This window comes from Calypte anna, chromosome 5, assembly GCF_003957555.1.
Source record: "Calypte anna isolate BGI_N300 chromosome 5, bCalAnn1_v1.p, whole genome shotgun sequence".
NCBI classification, from domain to species: domain Eukaryota; kingdom Metazoa; phylum Chordata; class Aves; order Apodiformes; family Trochilidae; genus Calypte; species Calypte anna.
Window position 1 is genome coordinate 7,568,981 of NC_044250.1, and position 26,927 is coordinate 7,595,907.

Consider the following 26,927-nt stretch of genomic DNA (forward strand, 5'->3'; position numbering starts at 1 on the left):
TTGAGACCAGATATTTCAAATTAAATATTTTTTTCTTTTGATCACATGACATTCTCTCTTTTGATCTCATGACATAATGCCATGACATGGCATTATGGTTTGCTAGAAACATAAAATCTATTCATGTACAATTCTTGATTGCTGTAAATGAGAAAGTATTCAAAAGTGAGCTCAAAAAATACGCAAGGTTTAATGCATATGAAATTAACAGGTTTTGTCTGCTGACACATTTTGCCTTTTATTGTATTAGAACAACCACTCAGTATACGTTATTCTTATTAACTATTGCCTGAAATTCTAATATTAACTGCAAAGATTCTCATAGCAATCTTTTCCACCAGTCACAGGTGAATCATCATTCGTCTAATAATGAAACTTATCAAGAAAGATTGGCACGATTAGAAGGTGATAAAGAGTCACTCATACTGCAGGTATGTCTTAAAGAGAATATTGTCTAAGTAGTTCATATTCAGTGAATAAAAGCAGAAGTGACAGAGTGTTTTCTGTTAAATTAATGTTATTAGGTCACCAAATGTCACATATTTAATCAGGAATTAACTTATAATTTGTATTATCTATGTGATCTATCTATCTAGTATCTTGGCAAAAGAGAGGGGAGTAACAGAAGTAAGATGGAAAAGAATGACAAAGGAAAAAAGCAACTTAAAAATAATGCTCTGGAGTCCCAAGACAATGTGTACTTGTTGTTCTCATTCTAGATTTGCTACTTTGTATCTGTTGATTTTTTAATTTTCTTTTATGTTCTGTGTGTCACCATTATTATTTAACTGGAAGAACTAGTGTTTTTCCTGCTTGTATACTGTAGCAAAGTTGCTGTAAAACATCAAAAAGTGTAAGGAGGAAGTAAAAGAGGAAAAAGAAAACGTTACAGTAAAACGCACACCTAAGCATTTCCAGGTTTCCCATTTCTCAGTTTACCAAAACTTTTTCAAACAGATACCCTGTCCCATATAAGTTTTCCACCTGGAGGAAACACATGGTCAAACTTTAAAACCAATCTTTTTTTCTGGGTATTTGCCCTACTACTAACTGTGGAAAACAAACAAAACTTAACTATGCTGGGTAGGTGTTCTCTGTATTTTCAGTTACTAGTTTCTGTAAGCATGTTTTATCTTGTATGTTCTGCTCACACTTGTGTTAATTTACTGAGCAGAATTCTCACTGCTATTGTTAAATAAACAATAAACAGCTTCTGAGATGTTAGCATAGGCTTGGCTGGATTTTTCCATTACTGTTAATCTAAAATTGCTATTACTAAATTTAAAAAATCAAAATTCTGAATGAAAAACAAGCTTCTGGCTAGAATTTAAGTGTTTGTTCATTTTGCAAATTCTCTTTTTTCTGAGAGCAAATCAGGTCAGGGGAGACAACATCACAACTGATCATTATTAGAACACCTTTCATTAATCAAGTGGTTATTAACTGTAACAGCTTGATCCTCTTTATAATGACAAACAACTTTTTACACGGGACATTCACTTCTTCCACAGTTCTCTCACACACATGAGCAACTCATAATTTGAGCAACAACTAGGAAGCCAAACCCAGTTGTTTACTCAGAAGCAGAAGGTTGTACGATGTACCTGTGGCTTTGTTCCTGAAGGCCACCTTTGTTTTTCACATGTTTGTATAGTTCTGCAAGCTTTGTCTGCCTGTAGTAACCACTGTAATCTTGGAAGTGGTTCATGCCATACAGCTGGTTGTTGATTAGTCCTATGTACTGGTGGGCTTGTACAGATTTGGTAGAATTTTGGTGTATCAGCTTTTGTGGATTTAACAAGACCACTGGTTTCTAGTGTTTGCAAGTTCCTGAAGACTGTTCCAAGCTACCACTTAGTAGGAATTTCTCTTGTCCTTTTTCTGCTGATCTTTCTTTATCCACACAAATAGGTATGCATAGATTCTATCCAGCCAGACTCACAAAGAAGGTGTTTTGTGATGTGGTTTGGAGACCTGCCTAGAGTTTTTCTCAAAAGGAGTGTAGTAAAATCAGATGTAGAAGTTGTCTCTCTCTGTGCCTTTTATCTCATCAAATCCAGAGGCTTAGTCAATATTGATGTATTTTCCTATCCCACTGCACAATATTGTCACAGAACTCTAAAAACCCCAGGCTAATAAGATAGATGAAAACCTCAGTCAGATAAATGACCATCAACAGCAACAAGAAAAAGATGCCAAGATGCAGCTTGGGTTAGAACATGGCTTACACCAGTTCTGCATATTCTGTTTAGGCAGTTGAATTTGAGGAACATAGCTGAGACCCATGCTGAGGTTACACTGGCCTGAGGGATACTGGTGGTGCAAACCTGGCTTCTGAGTGTGATCACTGGTGTGAAGTGACGGGAAACAGAGCACCTTTACTCTGTAGCTCATACTGCATTTTCCCGTGACAGTGGTCCATAGCTGTAACCTGCAGAGAATGAGTTTGGGAGCATTCCAGTCTTGCATCAAACTTGCTGTAGAAGAAGCAGTAGAAAAAACACCTTGTAGTGGGCTCAGGTAGTGCCCCAAGTATCTCTGTGCCCCAAGACTGTGTTGAGCAGTGCACCTGGAAACCTGCTTCAACTGTGCAGTTGGGAGTGGAAGCCAGAAATGCTTCAGCATCTGGGATACCTTCTTAAAGCTCAGTGCCTGTGCATAGGAGCTAATGTACTTCTTTAGATGTTTGGTTTGGAGTGTGGGTTTTTTTCCCACAAAGATGTTTTAAGCCTTTATACCACTTGATTTTTAGGTAATTGTTCTATATGCCTCACTTTAATAGATATTTAAGGGAATTATGCTGTGGGATGAGTTTTGAGGGTATTGCACAGCTAAGACAAGATGGGTTTGCCAGCCTTGCATACACTGGGGTTATATTCTCTGTGCAGTCTACTAAGTCCCTGAAGAGTCTGGCAGATGTGTTCCTGAAGAGAGGGGAAAATATGAGCTCAAAGTGTCTAATGTGAATCTCAGCCTAACTACTGGAACATCCAGCACATGCTTCTAAAGCTGCCACGACTTTACTGCATTCCTTTGCAGGTCACTTAGCATAGAGAGGTTTCCTTACAGGTTACAATGCTAGCTGGAAACTAACCTGACCCTTTAAGTAGAGCTTGTTTTCATTCTCTGGAACATGCATCAGACTGAAGAAGAGGATTCAGTTTGTTTCTTCTTGCTTTCTGACCTAACGGGGTTAGTTGTGGGGTTTTTTGTGACATCATTCATTTTATGGGAGAAAAACACAGAAGTCAATAAGCAACAGGCTTCCTTGTGGGGAGCTTCCCCTCTTCCCCAACTTGGATGTGTCCCCTTGCCATCTGCATCCACCCACTCCTTCCTCTCATCTCTGGTGTTGCATTCATGTGTACTCTGCCTTAGAGCCAAGTACTTTAAAGGCATAAAAATAAAATAGAAAAAAAAAAGCTATGTTCCTTACCCAAACATGCTTGTCATTATGTTTGCAGGTAAAACAAATACCATCTCCCAGTCACTCCCTCTGCAGCTTCCCTGAAGTGAACTCAGTTGTTCTTTCGCTGGGTTTTAGAAAAGCTGTGTGGTGGATACATTGTAAAGGCTTCACTTCCACATAATGGCCTTTCCTTCTTTTCTTTTTTTCTGTCCCCTTTTGAATCCTTTTTAACAAAGGTGTTGGCAGGGTTGGATGTGAGAGCATAGATAAGTTTGTCTTAAAGCATTTAATTCAAGCTGGAGTTTAAATACCTAAGGTGTTTTGGGTTTTTGTTTGTTTTTTTTTTTCTTTGAGATAAGATTTTTTTAGTATAAGCAAGGCTTTTATGTAAGTAAATATGAAAAATTAATATACAGAGTATATATGATGCTTACCATAGGAATTACCTTTGGGGATTTTTTCACATCTTTCTAATGTTACCCTGAATGTAGTTCTTTTAGCTTTGCAGGCTTCAAGTTAGGCTGCTAACTTGCTAATTTTCTTACTACATGTTCACTGATCTGTACCACCATTCCCACAGTTCTTTACCATTATTGCTTATTGTTTCTTTTCCTGGGATTCATGATCTGTATCTCACTTTTTTTGCTTTCATGTTTTGGCTTGCAAAGCCTGGGAATTTTTCTTGGAATAGTACTTTGCTGCTACTGCTAAAACATGTCTTTTACTCATTGCATTCTTTATACGTTCAGAACCCCTTATTGATAGGTAAGCTGTTTTTCTGTTCTTTAAAGAAGTGAAGTGATTGGTGGGTTTCTGAATTAACACTTTTATTGTTTATCTGTTTTAGAGAATGAAATGCCAATGGAACCTGAAATCTCAATGAATGCTCCAAAACGACTAACAATATTTTTAGTATCCTGTGTTCTTGCTTGGTGCTTTTAAATTTTTCACACTTTTGCATTAAGTGACTTGAGTTACCTATAGGTAATCCTCTATTGCTTCTAGAAATGAGGATATTGGTAAATATTGGTAAGACTGAACAATTGTCTCTCCTCATAGAGCAGCGTTGTTGCAGTACGCAACAATTTTAAACCATTGAGCAATTTAAAACAGAACTTGCTGTTAAAATGTACATTTCAATGTTAATTGTAAAAGGTAATTGAAACTTATTTACAGTCAGTTCAGTAGCATTGTGCTTCTCTTCTCAAATTACAGGTGAGTGTTCTTACAGACCAGGTGGAAGCTCAAGGAGAGAAAATTCGGGACTTAGAAATCTGTCTTGAGGGGCATCAGCTGAAACTGAATGCTACAGAAGAAATGCTGCAGCAGGTAAAAATCTGGATTGGAAAGTTTCCTGCATAATCTTCCTCAATAGAGGGGTGAAAATAAGTGGTCAGCTTGTCTGCATGTGTGAGTGTCTTTGGCAACAAGATAAAAGAGGGGGGGGAAATCCCTCTTTTATTATTCTCTTGCTGCTTCACACAAATTTTCTTTCTTTTTCTTTCTTTTTTTTTTTTTCCAATAAATGTTTCTTCGTTTTCCTAGTGCAGAAGTGTTTTAATGGCTGGTTGCATAATACTGTACGTGGAGTAAAATGAAACTATTGTGTCTTATTTGTCCTGTGCTGATGAACTAAATTTGGACATAGTTGAGTAACTGGTTAGACAGGTTAAATCTATCTGATATGTAGGAGTTATAGAATTAAGTTTTATTTAAATATCTTCTGTTTTTATATGGCTTTGAAGCTGAACAGGTAGGAAGTTGAAATGAATTACTGTATCAAGTTTCATTCCATAATCATTTTTGCTTAATTAAGGAACTTTCACCTTATTTTTGAAAGACAGACAGCATATAAAGACATATTTTTTCTTTATTTCAATTGACATTTTCAGGCTATGTGATTTAATTTTTGCTCTTTCATGTTATATACTGAGGGAGCAGAATTTAGCTAACAGAAATACTGACATGCCTGCTTGTTGATTTCTAAATTTGTGAGTGATCTCTTGTGTTTATAGCATATATGATAGCTCAGCTTTGGTGGGTTTTGCCACTTGATTGGGGTTTTTTTAAGAGAAAAGAAAATTACCTAGGCTGCAACTTGGTAAAGATTTGTGTTTCATTTTTATCCTAATGGATTGTCCATTTGAACTTTGCACAGAGGCAGATACATACACAAGCACATACACTTCGTATTTTAATTATGAGTGTTGTACTTTAAGTAGCTGGACTAAAATTTTAAATTCAGTGTGAAACTGAAATATTAGAATCTATTATCTCAATGGAATCAGAAGAAAATTATGCTGAGCTAACACTAGTTTTGTGAAATAAGTATGAAGAGCAAATTAAGTGAAATACTAGAGGATGATAAGAGAATTGTAGTTGTGGTGTCTTTCACACATGGACTACATTCCCCAGTAGACAATGAAATATAGGAAACTGGAGTTACATCTCTCAAAACCTCAAGTCAGAGAAATTATACATTTATTATGGCTCAGCAGAGGGTCCTATTTTTCTATAATTTATTTTAAAGATTCCTCTCTCAGTTCCTGTTGTTGAAAGTATTATCCTCTATAGAGAGGGAATTGGGCTTTGGGGAGAAGAGAATGATCTGATAATGTGGTGATTATGATGTTCATGTAAGTTATGTGGCCTGCAGGTTTCCTTGCAGTTAATTTGTCAAAAGTATAGTTGAGTATCTGGCCTCCAGGGCTTCAGTAGACTGATGGATCAGTCAGGTTTTGGGGAGAGTTAACTTCAGATCTTCTCAGCCAGCAGCTTCCAGTGTCCTTATAAGTGCTCATGATGCTTAGCAAAGAGCAGAAAGATACTAGTGTGGTCACTGAGTTTTTCCAGTCAAAACTATTTAGTAGGTCCAGGATAAGCCCTGTCTTTAATTTTGGGAATGATAAGAAAAGTTATTCTTAATTACTTCTGTGTCCAGAATACTACAATCAAAGCAAAAATCCCAAACTGTATTAAATATAGTTATGACATTTGGTAGTTCCACAGCAGAAAAGGTATGTAATGTACCCTGCAAAATAGTTTTTGCTGAATCTATGCTAGTAGAGACTTGTCCACTTTGTTGGGGTGGGGTTACTGGCTAAAATCCTTCTGGCTTACAACTTATGCACAGTTGTTTTGAACCCTGCTATAAAGTCATCATGGAAACACTTCTGAAATAACAGGTAAAGTGAGCTTTATACAAATTACATAAAATGGCTGTTCAGCATCTAGGGTGGACATTTTGAATGCAAAATAAGAACAAGAGAAACTGCTGCTGCTTTGCAGAAAATTGTGATCCTTTATCAGTCTAAGGACATTACAATAACCCTTAGTCCAAGAAAGAACTTTCCAAAAATGAGTTGGGCCAATCTAAAGGTTACTGTTACAAAAGGAAAAGTCTGTTCTCTTTTCATCATTGTGCTTCTGCAACTTACTTTATACTGAACCTTATATGGACTGAACTTTTTCCTCAGTGAGAACAACAAAGTGGTGTTTAAAAAGAAGTGGATACTTTTCTGCTGGTTGAGTGTTTTGAAACAGGTCACAGAAATGGTTAAAGCATGGCATAAGGGCAATGGTGAGATGTGCATTTGACCTGTCTGTTTATGAAACTACAACCAAGGAATAGAGGGCTCAGCACCATTTCAGAAATGAGAAAATATGGTGAAATAGATGCAGAAATGCCCTCGTGTTCACAATTACAGAGAATGCCTGTGTGTTTTCATGAGATGTGATACTTATGGTGCCAAACTCCCTATTTGCTTTTGTAAGGATATTTGTTCCACTACAGACCCTAATCAAGATCTTTTGAAAACTCAAGAAAGTCAATGGCAAAATTTTAAGTCAGTCATTAAGTATGGTTCTGGTTTGGGCTAAGAAACACATTTCCCTGGTCATCTTTCAGAGTAAATATTAAGAGAAAAAATTCTGGAGCATGACTGGGAGTAAGATGCCAGTTGGTTCTCATTGAATTGCCTTCCAGTGGTATCTCTGGCTTGGCACAGGATGTGTAAAGAACAGGGAAATGCCAGCCTCTGTGAATAGTTGCCTGCCTTGCCCCTTAGAACACTGTAATGAATGTCTTGAAATAACAATAGAAAAATCTTCCAGGATTACCCTGTGAAAACAATTTACATTGTAACAGTCCATTTGCAGCATATCAGCTGCTTTAAAATGCAAAATTTCAGATAATTTTATAGAATGGTGTTTATATGTCTTGCTCTAAGTTAATTTGTGGCATTTCTAAGTAATCTTCCAGTCAATTTTAAGAAAGAAATATTTTTTTAAGAGAAGAAAGGGTCCTGAACGTCTGCTACGTTAGCCTTGGTGAACTACCAACTTGCTATCAACTACTTTAGAAGAGAATTGGAAAGGAAAAGTAGCTTCTGCTCTATGTTGTAGCCTAAATTTTGCCATAACATCAAGTACCAGCCATGCATAATGTAAACAAATTGGTGCTATGGAATCTCTCCATCTCAGTCTGGATGGCTGAGTTTAAGTCAGTTTGAAAAGTGAATTTTCTGCACATATTCACCTACAGAGTTCTTTTAAATGTGTTTGTTATGGTAATTCCATAAGAATAGTTAGTTACGCCTTTCCTGCTGCATTTGATTTATTTAACAGACTCCAGTTCCCACTGAAGCTCCATAGCATAAAGGATAACAGCACTCAGGTTGCTTTGCCAGTCAAAATGCTGCTCTGTGTAGCAATGTTGTCTTGTACCAGCCCTCTACCAAACCCTAAATACAGTCTGACAATGTGTTTCCACCTTCCCTGTCCTATTTCTGACACATAATAGCAAGAAACAATCCAGAGAACTCCTCAGGTAGTTGCACCACTTAACACCTGATTGTGTCTTCCTTCTATCGAGTAAATTCTTTTGCAAAGTACAAAGCACTTGGCTTTAAGATTTCTCCTGTCTTAAAAATATTCATAGAAATGGAAAGACTTGTATGCAAACAGGAGTGAATTTCTGTTTCTTACGTCAGTTTATGACCAACTTCTTCCTGGGTGCAAGGAGCAGGGGAAAGTGCCAGACAGAGCCCTTTGTGAGGCTCAGTGGAGAATCTGTTAAAAGAATGTAGGGAGGAGCTGTATGAGAGTAGGAACTTGAATCCAGTGCAGTTTAGTGTGTACCTGTTCTGGTTTTGCAGTTGTCTTATACTCAGGGGAGCCAGAATTCTATCTTGGTTGCAGAGTATGAATCTGGTATGTATGTGTTTGCTTCTCAGGAACTTTGTTGGCTGGCAGGGATCATTCCTCCAGCTTTCAATTGCCTGAGTTATCTGATCTTAGATGAATTTCAGCACTTGTTTATAGCATGCAGTAACTTCTTGCCAGCAACTAGCTTAGTGTTTCAGATTTTTGAAGCATGCTCTGTGCTGCTCTGATTTTGAGGGGTAAGGTTTTCAGAGTGTGCTTTCACTTTGTGCAGCTTATCCACACAGGTGAGCATTACTCTGCTTTGTTATTTTACGGTTCAGGTAGGCACGGATCTGCTCATCAGGCGTATGCAAAGGGCTGTTCAAATTGGCAGGGCAATGGGAAGTTTTGTCCTTTCTGTTGCTTAACTATATAATGGGCAAATGATGAGTTGAAGGGCTGTAATTCACTCTGCGCTACTGACTTGCACCATTTCATGGTGATTACACATGTACATTGCTCTCAGCTGTGTTTTCAGTTAAGCAAATATCTTATTTCTACCACAGCTGACACAGAGCACTTGAAAAGTACAGTCCTCATTAACAGTGGTTCTTGCTGAACTTTGCTTACCAGGTAGGTAGCTTGGTCGGTCTGTCTGTCTCTCTCAACTATTGTAATAAGGGTGAAAAGTATGAATTTTTGTGTTGAATTATGTACAGTGCACAAGTGCAATGTTGGATCTTCAGGCTTTTTTTTTTTTTTTTTTCTCTGCTTGACTAAAATCTTGCTTACCGTTTCTCACTCAAAGTACAGGATGATTGTTTTTTCTGTTTTGTGGGGTGTTCAATGTCCTGGGATTTCTGTGCTTGCAGCTGACAGCCCAGAATAGTGCTGTGTCTTCCTTCTAAGCTATTTTCTATCATGTTAAATTTTTTAAGTGGCTTTATAAGAATTATGTACTTCCAAGACAACAAAATGTGAAAGTGAGATATACAGCAAGTGTTTCAGTTTCATGGGGAATATTGAAAAGCATGATGAAATATTTTAAAAGTACACAGTGTGAATTTTACAAATACAATTGTGTTTGGAAGTAATATGCTGGTACATCCATATTGTAGCTTCTGCATGACCATCTTTGTAAGTATTCTCTTGTAATGTAAAGCAGGTTTTTTTTCCTTAACGTTAAAAGTTAATTTTAAGAAAAAGCTAACTTTGATAAAATAAATTATAATACATTTTAAAAATTAAAAGTGAGTATCTTATTCATAAGTAAGATTCGCTATATGTTGTACTTCTGTATTTCAGATCTTTAAGATCCTCTAAAGCTGCTAGAGGCCAAATTACCATTTTGTCTGTTTAATTCTATCTTTTTTTGCTTTAAAGCCCATAAAATAAATTTGTATTTTCTTTTCTTACAATTACATATTTATTCTGGCTGAATTCAAATTGCATCATACCACTGAAATACACTATAATTTCTCTGTAACAAAATGGGTCACATTCTTAATGAGCTGTTCACTGTGAGCATCTGCTTGCAGATGAAAATAATTGCTTCCAGATGTTACCATTTCAAAAGGGGACATTTATTTTAAAGGGCACTTTCTTTCAAAGCAAAAGTTAGACTCTAGATGCAAGAGAAAACGTCAGCTGTTTTAAATCACTGTAGCTCCATTGAAAACAAACAAGGGATACTTAGCTATTTTTCTATTTTAAGGCAAGAGTTTTATGCCAACTTACACTAGCTGAGGATCTGATTCTCTGGCTTCAGAGCAAACTAAAATTTTAAGTTGATTTAAAAACAAACAAAAAAAAAAGGTCAGCTGCCTTCACAATCACACCAGGTAGCACCTTGGTGTTCACATGGCTCCACTGAATGTGGAATGAGAGTAGTGAGGTATTACCCCCCATTGCATTATGTGATATCTGGGAGTCTTGTAGGAAAAGGAATAAAGGCAGATGGTGCACTCAAAGACTCTTCTGTTAAAAGTCTCTAGAGGGTTGCCATGTCTCCTTGCCTTATTAAGAAATCTTCCTGTTGTATCATGGAACACTATGCTAGTGTGGAAAAAAAAAAATCTGAATTGTTGTTTCATTCAACAGTAAAGTCTGTCAGTGTGGCCAAAGCCACCTCATCCTGCTGGCCTTTTTGATGTACAGTGGCCTGATTTCCTATCAGAGTTCTCATTTATAGCTGCCTTAATCTGCTAAAGACTGTGATGTCAGCAGCTGTACAGAGCCCGTTCCAGTCTGAACTGGAAGATGCTTCTGGAACTTGTGTGAATTATTGCTTTTCTGGATGATAGAGGAGTTATTTATATTTAATTATACATGTTATTTGTAATAGCTTTGTAAAAAGCAGCTACTGCTGGGATTTCATTGGGTGACTGCATCTTAGATTGTCTCAGTAAAAAAATCTTTTCCTACTTAGTGCTTGATTTATTTCATGGAGAGGAAAAAAACAAGAGGCTACATTTCTGTTTATTTTCCCATCCATACAGAAATATCATTGTCCATGGCAGCTGGAAGAGGCATGGCACTAGGAATAGTGGGTGGCTCAGATAACTGGTGTTGCAATGCAGATGCAAGTTTCCTATTTTTAATTTGGGCAGTATCCCCCACCAGACTAAAGGAATTTACATGTAAAGCAGATTTAGGTTTCAAATGAACTTTAACTGTGTAATTTAAAAAATAACTGCTGTGACTTCCTTGGCTCTAAGCCATGGTCTGCAACATATACTCTACAGTTTCTGGAAGAGGAAGATGTGAGAAAAAGGTGAGGGAGATAATCAGGGCAGTTCCTGATTATTCAGTAAAATCAGCACAGATCCAGAATAAGTATGGGAGTTTTAGATAAGTCACTTCCATCTAATTCAAAGCAAAATCTGCTGTGATTCCTCAGTACATTTCATGTGATCAAAACAGCAATGAGAACTACAAACTACGATTAAAATTTTCAACCATTTTTTCCTAAAAATTAATTTAGGCACTTGAAAAGTTAGGTATTGATTTTTCAGTTAGGCTTAAACTTCTGAATGGTTTCTCTTTGCAAATGGAAGCCAACAGAAGCATTTTGTATATATATCACATTTAAAATTTGGAAGATTTCTTTTTCTTTCTCTTTCTTGAAGCTGAAAGATACAATAAAGGTGTGAATATTGAATCTTTTCAACCTGAATTATATAACTCTGCCTTTTTCTGCAATCTGAAAAACAAACTTTGGGCACACAAGCAAATGCCATGGCTAATTGCTTCTTGTTTACACTGTTTCTGAGTTTAGACATTGCCTTCTACATTCAGTTGAGGCATCCCAGTTCTCATTCAGGGTTGCTCCCTCCAGAGTGTCCCCTTCAGAAGTTAAAAGGTGCTACATTGTGTAAACTTCATAATGACATTCTCATGACTGTAGAAATGTTGGTTGGCTTTGATACTCTGTTTTGGCTAGGCCAAATCATTATATTATTCATTTTTTTCATTAGTTTTGCTGGTTGCAGTAAATGCTTACAACAATTAAATGGTGCTTTTTTAATTTATTTTTTTTTTTTTATTTTAAAGCAGTAGCAAGTATGACTTTTCAAAGGAGAATCATTCTGCTTTTGTATCGAAAACACTAAACACCGTGGCAGAGATTTTTGTATGGGTCTGCCAGTAAATCACGTGGCATTCTGTCAGCATTCAAATAAATAAGTGGAGAAAATATTCTGTTTGCTTTCAGGAGTTGCTAAGCCGAACATCACTAGAGACTCAGAAGTTAGATCTAATGGCTGAAGTTTCAGACCTGAAGATTAAGCTGGTTGGTATGGAAAAGGAACAGAGTGAATATGAAGAGAAACAGAACAAAGCGGAGGTGAGTTTCTCTCATTAGCTTGTTTTCTTTTTGTTTCTATTGTATGTCTGTAGTTCACTTGACATACACCTGAGCTTTTGAGCTTAAATCAGCATGCAGTAGGATTTTCCCTGCTTACAGCACAGACCATATCATTGGTCTTGTAAATTCATTGAGGAGTATGATTATGTGGTTTTGGGATGTGGTTTCTTTTCCCCCCTCTCATTATACTTCAAAGTTTGCTGTTTGGCTTTAATCAAGACACAAAGTCCCTTCCAGAGACATACTTTGCAACTGGCATTCACTTAACCCTTTTCACAGGCACTGGACTGGCATTACCATGTGATGCCTACCAGAGCTCTCCAATTTCCTGGTTTATATGGCAGACTGGCTGCTTAGTAGTTTGAGGGATGCTACACTTAGATGAAGAGACCCTTGGTGCTGTTAATGCATTCATAGCACTTCAGAGAGAGAGGTAAGGGGCAGGGCATACTCCTCACTTGAGCCTTTCCCATTGTGGTTTCATAAAAAATAGTGCAAAAAATTGCATGCATTGGAAGAAATCCTTACTCCCTTTCAGATGTGGAGAGTTCTGGACATCAAAGAAGCTTTGCTTTTTACCATATTGGTTACCAAAGAGAGTATGAAATGTCAAATCATATGAACAACAACCATTTCATGGTAGTGAGCAGCAGGTGGGAGCAGGAAAGTAATTATGGAAGACAGTAATTCATACAAAATGCCATGTGTTGTCCTGTAAGGGGACCAACTAGCAAGAGAGGATTACCTGTCAAGGAAGGAATACTAGATCCAAAATTTATATGTGGCTGTTTCACATTGACTTAGGAGAATTTGAAATCCAGGCATTGTTAAAAAACTGCTCTCTATAACATTGCTACTGGAATATTTGATAACTATGCATAAGTAATTTACCTGCAGTGACATAATATGTTTGGGGTGTGTTTGTTTCTTGACTTAGTTATCCTCTGAAGTTTTCTTTAGAGATTAGAAGATAGCTTGAAGAGAGCAATTTCTGGCAAAGGTTGCAAGCCAGAGAGGCACCAGCTGCTGTTTTTACCATCTGTGGCCTCCTCATGCTCTTTCACCCATAATTGTCAGGGTCTTGTGAACAGAAGGCCTAAGCAGTGTTGTGCTACCTGAAACAGGTCTGTGCAGTGCCTGACTGTTGCAGATGGCTGCCTGCTCCCAGCAGCCACCCTCCTGAGAGGCCTTCAGCACTCTGCATTGCATGTTCAGTATCAGGCCAAGGCACCATGAATTACTGCAGGACATGCTCAGTAATCCTGACTCCTGGAAAGCACCAAAACTTGCAGCCTTTAAGTACTCAGTAGGTCTGGTCCTGTGGTGAGGGTGAGGCTATAACATGTGAAATTCTTCTACCACTGCAACAAGGTGTGTGGCCCCCTTAGATGGAAGAGTTGAGCTTTATTGGCCTGGGAGCCTTTGTTGTAGTGATAAGTGATAGGAAACATTCCCACCGAGATGGAAAAGGATTCTAATCTGATAGAAAAGATGAGAATCGTTGTGTTAAGTATGCTCTGAATTATTAACTCCCCCACAATGTGATCAGATTTCTGGCCTGCTGCAAGTTGCAAACCTGCGTACATGTAGTGAGGAAACCTGGTGGTGTAAGTAATGCTGTGGGAATTAAACAACAACAATTAAACAACTTTGAACCCAAAGCTCATCAAGCCATCTTTAAAATTAGTTGAATAAGCATTGATTCAGTTATTCAAGATAAATGGAGGTGTTTTCAGTCAAACCAGATGATTGTTTGAATTCTAATGCTTTAACCCTAATTCATCTCCATTTACCTTAAATTTTACTTATTTTCTATACAGACAAAATTTCAACATCAGAGGGAAAATTATTAATATTTGTTTACACTATTACACTAAAACTGTTGCTTATACTTGGTAATATCTTTCAGTGCCTTCCTGAACTGCTTTCTTCCACTGCCCTGCTACATCTTTCTAGTAAATAAAGACCAAGAGGCTACCTTTGGGTCTGTGCATAGACAGCGTGTTGTGCCAATCTAATTGCTTCGAGTGAGCGCTCTCCAAACTCGACAGTGACTGAATTAAATTAATTTCCCTGTAATTGTATCTCTAAAGTTTGTGGCTACTATAACAAGCCTTTACAATGTGTAATGTCTCAAAAGAAACTGCAATTAGTATTTTTACCTAAGTGGAACAAAGCTGTGGGTAGAGACTTTCTTACAGACTATAGCTGGCCAATTGCTGCTTTCAACAATGAGTTTAGGATAGGGGTGAGCAGAACAGTGATATAGATTTGCTACCATCAGAAGCAATAGTCCTCAGTTTTCACCCTAGTGCCAGTGTTAGAAGCATCCAGCAGTTAAACCATTTTAAACAGCCTGTTAATTATACTTCATAGCTGACCCTGCAATTCTTAAATATAATAACAGGTTCTAAAAAAATCTAAAATTAAATGTGGCATTGCAGAATAATTCAACAAAAACATATTTGCTCTGTACTCTAACTTTGTGTCTGCATATTTCATAGCAGCTGTTTACAGTGGCATAGAATTAATCTGTAGAACTATTTCTCTGGCTGGGGGGAAATAAAACAAATGAAGATATCCTTCCTAAATATGAGCAAGTTTGAATGTGTCAGATTTGTTTCACTTTATCCTGTGCAGCTGTGGTCTAGTTTTGGTTTTAGTTAGCAGCAAAGAGTATGTGAAGCATCTCTAACCTCCTCTCAAAGGTATGCATTTCACAGTGTCATTCCACTTGTCTCTCTCTCTTCAAAAGCACATGCTAAGTTTAAAGTGCCATTTATTTATATGTATAACACAGGGCCTGGGAGAATAGCTGCTTGTAAGTGGACAGTGAAGCTGTGAATGTTTCTAAAAAAACTGAACAAGTTTGTGTAGCTTTTCTCTTACCTGAGAACCCTTGGAAAGTTTGCAAATGTGTTGTTTTGAGGCATCAACATATGAATGAGAAGCATTAGTAAGAGATTAATGGCAGCCCAGATGCCTGCTCTACCTTAACATAAGCAAAAGACCCACTGTCACCATCAGGACACCACAGGAATAATTTTCTGTTTGTGCTGTCAGTTTGTGCTGAAAAGTCTGTGCATCTTGTTTGAGCATTGGTTCTTCAGAACCTCATTGGTTAGCAGTGTTTTCTGTCAAAGACAAACACAGACTAAAGCCCATGTGCCTTAAGTAAAGCAAGGGAGGTGGATGTGTGTGTGGTGCTGATTCCAGTCTCCAGTTGATACTTCTCAGTGAGGTATCTGATTGTGGACATGATGGTGAAAAAGAATCAAAGCATGGAAGATGGAAGGATAGTGTATAGGGTCTGAAGTGTAAGTACAGGTGTTCTGCTTTGCAGCACTCTAGTAAGAGGATGAGTTAGCTGAGGAGAGCATTTTCCTCACCATTGTCCTGTAATGTTGCAAAGTGGCTAATGCAGCCACTGAACACAGGGAGGATATGGTTTCACCTAGGGGAGCTGATACTTGAAGGAGGCTTTTCTTACCTGTGCAACCCTGGCAAAGCATGTCAGCATATGAAAGACTGGATATTTCAGCGTTGCTGTGCCAGGGCCCAGTACCCTTTCTAAATTTTTTTGTTATAGACAAGACTAATCCTCATTCATGTGAATATTACTGGATGAAAGAGGATGAGCATCATATCTTGTGCTCCCTATTGTGTGTAATATGTCTATTCTGTGTATAAAATGTGAAAAGCCCAAACTGAGCACTTAGCATTTTCTTCCTAGTAGATGATTTGGCTGTGTAAATAAGTGTGATCAAGTCTATTTGAGAAAAAATGTGCCTATGAGCAAGCATTTTAAATATGTTCCAATTTTCCCTCTATTTGTCTTCATGTGACTGGAAAAGTTTCTGAAAACGAGGGGCTCAACTGTGATCTTCACATGAGGATTCAAAGAATGAATTAGTCTAGAATATAGATGCTGTTCTATTTGCGCAGTGTTCCGGGTTTATATCCATTTGCATATATTTCATCAGAAGGGAAGCACTTTTCTTAGTTTGCTTTTGATGTGCTTCATGTATTTCTTTGTGCCACAACTGTAGAAATACCTTCTTTGCATAATTTTTCTCACTTTTTTTTTTCTCTTTCTTCCCATGTTTTCAGTCAGTAGTCAACCTGATCAGTGAGCTACAGGAGCAGATGTGTAAACTGCAGCTGGAAATCAATAGTAGAATCCAGGAGAGAAAGTCTCAAGATAGGAAATCAGACTTGACACCTAATGGTCCTCAATCTAGTCCAAGATCAGTGGTAGAGACTGTCAGCCTGAAGAATTGCTCTCAGTCTGAAGTACGAGAAGTACACCTTAGCAGAAGTCTGTGTATTCCCTCTTCTCTTGCAGAAACTAAATTCCTCTAACCAGAGCTATGTTGTGAATTATTTGCATTAATATTTATGGCTTTCATTAGCAAAGAGTGAAGTAGTCATTAAAATCAGAAAAAAAAAAAAAAAGCCCTACATCAGACACCCTAACCCTGATTACTGGGGACATATTTGGTCACTGTTGATGTCTGTGTATTAAAACACAGATATCTTGTAAGATCTGATCACTTCTTTCAGGTTTGGGATTTTATTTGTACTTTTAGGTTTTTCCTGCTGGTGTGGATTGTGGGTTGGTTGTTAGGTTTTGGGTTTTATTATTTAGGCTTTTTTTTTTTCCTTAGCTGAGTCTGCCCATTTGATATGCAGCATGCTAGCATGGTTTGGTAGTTTGCTAATTTTCCTCACAATAATGTCTGAGTAGCTGTGCATGATGGTGCACCCTAGCAAATCCTCTAAAAATAGATTATTAATTCCTGAATATCTTAACAGCCTAACACAAATATAGTTCCAGGTAAGACTATCTGAAAGTTACATTTTCTTTTTCTGATGACAGTGTTAAAGTGAATGAAGAGACACACTAAAATTAATGTTCTTACCATTAAAATGGCAAATGCAACACATCTTTCTTTGTTCTGACATCAGCAGTTACCAGAAAAGCAATTTTTAATTTACATGACAGATTGTAGTTGCATTTGATCCAAACTATGTTACATTTTAAAAAAAAAAAAGCTACTTTGCATAAAGTGCTTACATTTTATTGAATGATTCTGATATGCCTGAAAATGTTTATTTTAGTATTTGCTTTCAAGTCAGTTTAGTTGCTGTATCTCTTTGGTTAAAATCAGGATCCACAGAACTAATTTTGTAAATAAAACATGTATATTACAGTTTTTCAGTGATTTTTCTCATGAGTTATTTTTGTACAATGAACCCTTGGGTATGATGCCTATTGTTTCTGAGCTTGCCTCTGTCTAGAACTGATTAGCAAGCTATTAGACTACAGTACAATCTGTATATTGGAGAAATAAATCTGAGTTACATCTGGGAGTCATTAAAAATAAATATTAATCCAAGATACAGTATGGTGGCTTTCTGTATAGACTATATATTCCAAAATTGGGTTACACTTCCAAGTTTTTCATTCTTCAGTTAATTTTAAGACATTTGTTCTCATCATAATTTCATCAAGGATTTAATAATGTCCTTCAGGATGAGCAGCAAGATGTGGTTCTATCAAGGAAAGGGAGAAGGGAAATCTAAGAGAACTTTGGCAGAGGCTGCATCAACTCAGCTTGCAAACATAGAATTATTTAGGTTGGAAAGGACTTTTAAGATCCTCAAATCCAACCATTAACCTAACACATCTAAGTCCACCACTAAACTATGTCCCTAAATACCACATCTACCCCAGGGATGGTGATTGAACCACTTCCCTGAGAAGTCTGGTCCAGTGCCTGACAAACTTTTTGGTGAGGAAATGTCTGCAGTCATATTTGATTGTATGTGATTGTCTTCTTAGGCTAGGTCATGGGTTTTTATGTGGTGTTTCAGTGTTCACTGCTGTGTGGCTTACGCATGATCTTTTAATGCAAGACTATGGAAAATTAATATCTACTTGAATAATACTTTTAGGCACTATTCTTCCCTTGCAGGGTTTGCTACAGGAACTTAGACACCTCAAAATTAAAGTGGAAGAACTGGAAAATGAAAGAAATCAATACGAGTGGAAATTAAAAGCTACTAAAGTAAGCAGAATACTTGGCATGTACTAATGACAGACTTATTTCAGCTGGGAAGGGATATTCTCCACTTCTCATTAATATTTACTATTCTTACAATTGCCTTGTGTCAGGACCTACTATAAAGTCATATTTACTTCAACCATCTTTGGAGTAAGTGTTTTTGTTCAAGCTTTTTTGTGTGTCTTTTGCTCCCTCCCTGCAGTTTACAGTCTTCTACCTTTTTGTAACTTGTTCTGAGCAAAGGCCTCTTTGAAGGTTTCCTGCCTTTTATTTCTGTAATGGAGACAAGCCTCTGTGGAATAAGCTTTCCAGACTGAAGACACATGTAAAGTTGGTCGGGTGTTCACTTGCTATGGAAATTAATTTTAATAGGCATTAAGCCTAAAATACACTATTAGATCATCTGCTTTGACTTTGAGTATATCAGAAGTGCATAGCTGCCTTACCCTCCTGCTGACCTTAAATCCTGGAAAGCTGTTGGATCATAATCTGCATAAAGCTGACATTTGAAACATTTCATAATTTTTTTCTGTAATTATTTTTTCTAGTTTAACACTCTCATTGTTAAATAGTTGCACTTTATTTCTGGTTTGAATTTTTTGCCCTTTCCCCCTAGATTAAAAAGCACCTTACTGTTTTTTCCTGTTGAAGTACACTTTTGTGCTATCATCACATCTCCTTTAATTTGTGTAGAACTATAACCCTTGTTCATGCTGATGACTGATTTTTATTTGGAGTTGCAGTTGGATCTTGGAAAACCATCTCAAAATGAGTTTTGTTTTTACTACTTGACAGCTTGATCCAGAAATGACAGCTAGAAATGCTAATACAAATAATAGCTTTCTTCTGATAATTTTTAGATTAATATTAAAATATTGCTATAATTTCTTTTTTTACTATTAAGATAATAGATCTTGTATCCATGAAAATGTTTTCTCTGACATGGTGGAAAAGAAGAATGGTTGGGAAAATATTTTCTCTAGCAGTGTGTGGCCAGCTGCCAAGACAGCTAAGATTATGGAAAGTGTAGGAGCAGGATGAAAATATGAAGTATTAGGGAGTAATAATTCCCTAAGAGTAGGGAAGATGCAAGATTAGAAAGGAATAAACATAGAGAGAAAGAGAGGGAGAGAAAAAATAATTGTAGAGATGACAGAAATGAGACATTAAAGGAAAAGAAGGCATTTAAAAAAGCTATGAGATCAAATAGACCAGGGGGGTATTGAGAGGTCTGCAGCTTTTGTCTTCCTGTTGCTTCAGCTTCTTGGATGAGAAATTGGAATGTTTCCATGGCTGGGTATAAAAAGGGTATTAATCACTGGGAAGTGAAGAAGCCCTTCAGAGATGCAATAAGGCAGATTCTACTATTCCATATGGAATATCATGCAGAGTAATGATCTTGCTTGCTTCTTGGTGCAATTAGTGCATGTTCTTCCCCCTTTTAATAATATTATGTGGTGTTTTGCATTTTTTTTTTCCTGCTTTATTTTAGTATTTTGAGGAATTGGTCACATTAGTGTTTTTTTTTGTTTTTCCTTTTAATAGTTTTTTTCTTTAAGCACAAGTGGGTTTCATATGCTTTTACTGAGGGATACAACAGTGCTTCAAGAATGCTAAAGAAAATTTTAATGAAGCTTAAAGTATGACTCTGACAGTTCTAAATAAAAATAGAATAAATAAATAAAGAATAATTTCTTAAATTAAGAATAAAGAGATGACAGTCACTGTAATTCAAGATGGATAATGACAGAATTTTTCTTCCCCTGTTATAGTTGAGGTCTTTAATGTGTGATATTCTGTCCCAGTCTAACAACAGCACAAATTGCAGTAAATGTAAATGAAGTACTGGTATTTTATGGCCTAAATGGGGTTGCTTTCCAAGCCATGCTCTGGTTTTAGCCTATTTTCTGTAGTATCTGATGTGAAGCTTAACAGTTTTGTTATGATGCTGGGAAGAGAACTCAGCATTAATAGTGTCACAGGTTAATAATTAGTAAGTAGGATAAAAAGAAAAGTTGGCATCTTTTAATGGTCTTCATGCAAAACCCAGGAGTTGCCCTGTAATAGTCAATGTTATATGACCAACACTGAGAGCTTTCCAGAATTTATTTACCTACATGAATCCTTAAAAAATTTTTCTTTTCTTTTATGTCTGTTTTCTCTGAGAAGTAATTACATTAGGAAAATTGAGCTTCTGTAAAAGGAGTAGGATAGTAACACCATGAAATATGTAAGGTTCTTACAGCATTTATGAAATGCCCTGAGTTGGGAACAGGACATCAATCAAACTGTTATGTTTTGAAGTTTCCTAGCTCACAGAGAATCGGTGATATTCTTCTGAATTTTTTGTACTCTCTTTCAGGCTGAGATAGCCCAGCTTCAAGAGCAATTAGCTCTAAAAGATGCAGAAATAGAACGCTTACAAAGTCAGCTGTCTAGGACCTCATCACATAGTGAAGTAGCAGAAAGAGGTAAGAATTCAAACAAAAATCAAAACTCTACTTCACTTTTGTAGCAGCTTGACTCAGTATTCACAGCAATAAAAGGAGACTGAAGAATGGACTTACAGAATTTATTTTGGGAGGAAAAATGATGCAGATTAATTTTGTGTCCTTTAATGTGTGGAATTCTGTCCTAACTTAGAGGCAGTGCAAATGACAGTAAGCATCCTAAGGGTACAGAAAGTTTTCCTACTGATTTTTAAAATTTTTTTAATATAATTTGAAAGGGCCATAGTAGTTCAGTGGGAATGCAACTTTTGTTTATACCATCAAAATTTCTTTGAAAAATCTGTAGTTTCCGGTTTTTAAGAAAAAAAATAATTCTCACAGTAGTAGCCAACCATAATGTTTAAATGACCAACTGTTCTGGAAAGGAGTCTTTGCTTTCTTCAGGACTATATCTTGTTTAGGCTCCCTCTCCCATGAAGGCTTGGACCAGACAGTGTTTCAAGGTCCCTTCCAGCCTCGGCTCTTCTATGACAGTGCAGGTTTCTGCTTAAAATCTGCACTGTTAATACAGATCAGTAACAAATAAACCAGGTTTTCCAGCCTTTGGACTCAACAAGTCATGTCACAGTTCTCTTAAATACTGACTCCCTGGAGCTTTGGTCAATTGCTGGACCATGAACCGTATTGTACTGGTGATCTTTTTCTGCTATATTGCTGCTGTGCAGTTGACTTCAGTGCCTCAGCTTAGCTGCACTAACTTCTTTCATGGGTGTTAACTAATGCTTCCAAAGAGTGCCCATGTTGTCTTTCCAGGTTCTGTGCTGCACCCTTCTCAGGGCTTACCAAGAATCTCCTTATTCAAATTAATGCAGAGGTGTCTTTTCTAAAAGACTCCATTTTGAGTGTTGTTTATTCCAAATAAGTGACTTAACATACACTTGGTGCAGAGCTTGTGCATGTAGAGAACTGCATGTCTAACCAGAAAATAAGTTTGTCTAACAGCAGTGTTTGTAGAGGAACTCTTCTTCTAATGATTTTTTTTTGTTTTCTATGAGATTCCTAAATAATTTAAGATATTCCAAGGGAAAGATAGTGGTACAACAATAAATCAAGATCTCAGTAACTTTCAGCTTCTAGCAATATGTCTGTTTCTGTTCAAGTTGAAGATGGGTGAAACTTTCCTTGATTCCAGTGAGAGAAGAATGAAAGCCTGTACGGATTCTTTAGGCTACGTTTCAGGGAACCCCATAGATTGTATTTGACTGGAAACAGTATGAAGCAGTAATAATCTTCTGCAAAACAATTTACTTTATCATATTTTTAGATGGTTTTCTCAAAGTTGGAAAATAATGTAAATGTACTTGAAGAATGCTAGAATGCATATTCTAGTTAAACTGCAAGATTTATCTAATCTGTGCTTTTTCTACATTTACCATCGTAGAGGAAGTTTATAGGAGAAGGCTAAGAGAAAAACGTAAGCTTTGTAATTCACTTTTGGCTTTATCTCACTGTTCCTTTCACACAAATTAAAACACAAATGCATTCTGCAGGAATAATTCAATATTTTAGACTTGGCTGTCTAACTGTAATATACATGAGACATTGCTTTCATTGCTTGCAGCAGCCAGACAGCTACTTGCCCTGTTTAGTGAGATTTCACTCCAGAAAAAAAAAAATAAATCAGGGGTTCAAAAATCAGACAGTTGGACTTCAAAAGGATATTGTCAAGGTTAACAGATCCAGAATGTAAGATGCACCTCTTTTTATTTGCACCTGTGTAAAATCCAAATAATATCAGGAAAAATGGCTTTAATTGCAAGTCTCCTTGTTTGGAGGGAAAGCATTGAGGTGCCTTTTTTTTGTTTGTTTGTTTTTAACCAGTGAACTAAATTTTAAAAATAGTGTAATAATGTTTCCATACTTGATGTTGTTATAAATATTGTATGTAAAGTTTCCACTAATGAACTTAAAACCTTGACATCAGTTCTTTTTGAAGTCTAATATTTATAAAGAGAAATTAATAGGACTGTGATTTATTTATTTTTTTAAAATGGCTTTTTAAAAATCTTCCAATTGCTTGCGCACTGCCTGCTGACTTTAGTTCTTGATTTGGCTATGTCTGTGCATGTCTTGTGTTACTAAGTGTTCTCTTTTGCAAGATAAACATTTGCAAAGTTCATCTACATGTTTTAAAACTTACTCATTACAAGGTGTGTATTTTTCAGTATCATTACAATAAAAAATAATTTAAAATTTTTCCAGTGGTCTAGATATGACATTTACTTAGTTGTAAAAAGATTATTTTTTTTAAAGATGATCTTTAGCAGTATTGGTTTTTCCTTCTCTCTCCCTTGATGCCTGCCAATCCTGGTTTGCACAGACTTTTGGGTCTGTTTTAACGTTAAAATATTAATTCTTTAAGTGGCAGTTACAGCAGATAAATGATTTTAGGCTCTGTCTCCATTGTTTAGATTATATTTAGTACAGGCCTCTACAGGTACTAGAGGACTTGCTAGGAACAGTGCATAGAGAAGAACTGAAAGATTTGGTTCAACAAAGTCTGGATGATACAATTAGCAACTTCATAAATTTTCAGTTTATTTTAGTTGGTTGTCACCATAACATTCCTGAATCACCTCTATCTTGTAACACTAAATAGTGTGTGAGGCAATTCTCTATTAGCTTTTCATGTTGATTTTAATTCAGTTATTAATTTTTAAATCTTTTAGGAAAAAAATGAACACAAATTAACAAGTTTTCCACATATCAAACTAGTTTTGGTTAATTTTCACTTCCAAATGTCATGAATATCCTTGAACTACTTCTCATAAGCTGGTGCATAATTTTCCCAGATGGAATGTAATAAACTTTCAATCATAATTCAAATGTGTAATTTACACTTAAATGTGTAACACAAACCACACTCTCATCTTGTGCAAAATAAGCCTAAATGGTTTTTTTATTACTTCAATTTTTAGAGTATAAGGTACTATCATGTAGCCTTTTACAAACAAAACCACCACTCTTGTGTTGTGCAGCTCTTTTAGTAGCTTGGCTTTTGAAAAGCTCCAGGTTAGATATAGTTTAATAGTGTGTTTGCCTGCCACTGATGACTGGTTACTCATCAGAACATAGGGAGAGTATCACAAATCCTATATTGTTTACACTGAATATAGCATATGTATTTCCCTTATTTTAAAAAATATGTGGTTCTGTGATTTCTAGATCAGGAAGTTCAAAGGTTGAAGATAGGAATGGAATCATTATTGGCTGCAAATGAAGAAAAGGTGAGAAAACAGTCCTCATTCTGTATAGTAAGATTGAAATGAGTTTTGAGTATCTGTAAAGATCTGAATAACCCACTTTCTGTAAGCATAGTATTGCCCTGAGTTTTAGATTATTTATTTATTTCATTTAATGCTTTCCACAGGACCGTCGAATAGAGGAGCTAACACTACTGCTAAGCCAGTACAGGAGGGTCAAAGAGATCATGATCACAGCTCACGGTAAAATGTTTTGTGATGAATCTCCTGATACCAGGTCTTTTAAAAACTGTGTGTACTACAACCTCTATTTGTGTCTTTTAAAGTATATGTGTATAGCAATATCTATGCTGTTATGCACGTATTTGTATCATGTTGGCAGTGATAGGAGACTCCTTCAGATACTGAGGGAGCTGCAGAATGTCCTGAGCAGGCATGTGTGTTATTGCCTGTAGTTTGTGCACGTGCCCCTTATGTGTCCTGTGCTGTGGTCAGTTCAAAACATAAGTCCAAATCTGTCTGGAGACTTGGTTACAACATTCAGCAAGACTTCAGTGCCTGAACCTTATGCTTGACTCTGACTCACAACCTAAAATTTGTTCTACATCAGTCAATAGCAGATCTCTCCTTGGAGCCCAATTGTGATGCCTTATGTTGTTTTGGATAATGTCATTAAGAATACGGATTGAAAAGGATGGATGACTGGTGAGATTACTATTCAAAAGAAGGGAGCAAACAGGACAATCATTCAGACATTGTTTTTTGACATGCAGGCAATTAGGAAATTTCATTCAAGTTAAAGTCAGGAGTTTACAGTATCCTATTTCAATTGGATTAGATCCCTCTCAAGAATCTAGTATGCAAAACTGAAGTGATGTGCAGTTTGATTTAAATTAAATTATCAGTAGGAAATTAATCAAGTATACAGGTAGGTATTAAGTTTTATGGGGTTTCCTGTGACCATTATGTTATGAATAACTGTTTTTTATATCAGGAGACCTTGGCAGATGTTTAACATTACATCATAAACACATCCTAGATTCAGATTTCCTACATCACAGTTCAATTCATGATCAGTAATGATCAGCTACTATTAATGCCACAATATTTACTTTTATGTCATGTCTTTTATAGAGCATTCATAAAAGGGAAGCTAATCTGAGACGTAACTTGATAGTTAGGAGGATGACTTTTCTATTTTGCTAAAAGCTGTTACAATTTAAAATATTAAAGTTTTGTTACCCTTCCCATCCACCAGGAAAAATACAAACAGCCAACTATGCAAGTTTTGGTTTGGAGGGAACAACTGAAAACACATGATTGCTATGCTCCACACAATATTATATATTTAACTTCAAAATCTGAGAAAAAATTCTTTGTCCCACTTATCAGTTGCTCTGCAAGGTGTGGGTTTATAGCAATCACATTTTCAGTTGCCACCTTAGTTTTCAGTACTAAATTTAGTGTGGGAAACTTGACCTTCTGAAAGGAGTTTTATTCAACGTATGTCACATTAACAAACACAATGTTTTCAGGTCTTTTACGGCAGAATGGAAACTTGTATTTTACACACAAGAACAGGGAACCAGAGTCAGGTAAATCTCTCTCTGAATGATCATTTAAAAAACAGCAAATTTTTTCTCTCACTTGAAACTCTTCTGAAAGGAACCCCAAAGGTATGACTGTAGCTTTTGAAGACATGCTGACCTTCAACTCCCAATATATCTACATCACCATTACCCTGAGAATAGGTGCTCTCAACAGTAACCCTTGCAGCTCCACTCTCTTTGGCCACATCCTGGTTGTACATATTTGAGTGCACTTGGCCCCCTCTAGGACATGTTTTTTGCTGGATGCTTGTGTGCATGGGATTATTGAGTTGGTGCTGCAGGGAGTACAACAGTGCTAATGTATGCTACTGTAGATGTTCACTACAGTGTAAATAAAAAACCAGTGTGCTCATAATAAAACCCAAAACCTGTGTGGGTTTTAAAAATTTGTGCTGAGGGGCTGTGTACCAGGAGCCATATTATGGGATTCACACCGTACCCTGAAGGGTCAGTGGTCAGTATCAGGATCACTGGCTGAACAGTGTGATAACCAAGCTCACATCTAATGATTTTTCAAGTGATCACTCTTGTAATAGTGCCTTGGCTTTACCATAAGATTTGGTGGTTTTCATAACTGCCTAGAGCTGCTGCACTTCTGTCACATAAATTAGGAATTATTAACGCACCTAAAGGTCAGTCTGACTTCCTCCATGATGACATGGCAAACCTTCCACATCCTGTATGCAGCCCTATGCATAGATCCCCAGAAAAAAATCCTTATCTGAAATACTCAAGTTTGCTGAGCACTAAATATTCAGACCCTGATTTAGTATTGCAGCTTGGACAATTTAAGAATAAAAATCCTCCTAAATAATGGATTATTTTAGTGTTTCTTTAGATCTGGCGTATCCAGAGAAACTTGGATCATGTTTATCATGTTCATCCTTGAACTGAGCAGAGGGGACTGCTTTATGCTACATGTGATGTATGCATACTACCTATAAAGCAATACACTGGGATTAAGAAAATCCTAGCAGCTTGAACTTGCCTCAGAACACCGAATGGTTCAGAAGCTCCTCTGTAAGCAGCTCAGCTACTCCCAACAGAGTACAGCATACAACTAGAAGTGGTAAATTTGTTGCTCTAATGTAAATCAGCTTGGTTTTAGTCAGAGGCC

At 36.7% G+C, this 26,927-nt stretch overlaps 1 protein-coding gene across 1 annotated transcript in view; it reads left to right on the top strand.

The window, feature by feature from the left end:
- The window catches only part of PPFIBP2 (PPFIA binding protein 2), an 82,188-nt gene that overhangs the window by 40,197 nt on the left and 15,064 nt on the right, over positions 1 to 26,927 (top strand). The window contains exons 4-12 of the mRNA XM_030450977.1: positions 342 to 431; positions 4,625 to 4,738; positions 12,267 to 12,398; positions 16,530 to 16,712; positions 18,398 to 18,490; positions 20,850 to 20,958; positions 22,379 to 22,411; positions 24,163 to 24,224; positions 24,368 to 24,443. Coding sequence (XP_030306837.1) covers positions 342 to 431; positions 4,625 to 4,738; positions 12,267 to 12,398; positions 16,530 to 16,712; positions 18,398 to 18,490; positions 20,850 to 20,958; positions 22,379 to 22,411; positions 24,163 to 24,224; positions 24,368 to 24,443 — 892 coding nt within the window. The remainder of the gene's footprint in view (positions 1 to 341; positions 432 to 4,624; positions 4,739 to 12,266; positions 12,399 to 16,529; positions 16,713 to 18,397; positions 18,491 to 20,849; positions 20,959 to 22,378; positions 22,412 to 24,162; positions 24,225 to 24,367; positions 24,444 to 26,927) is intronic.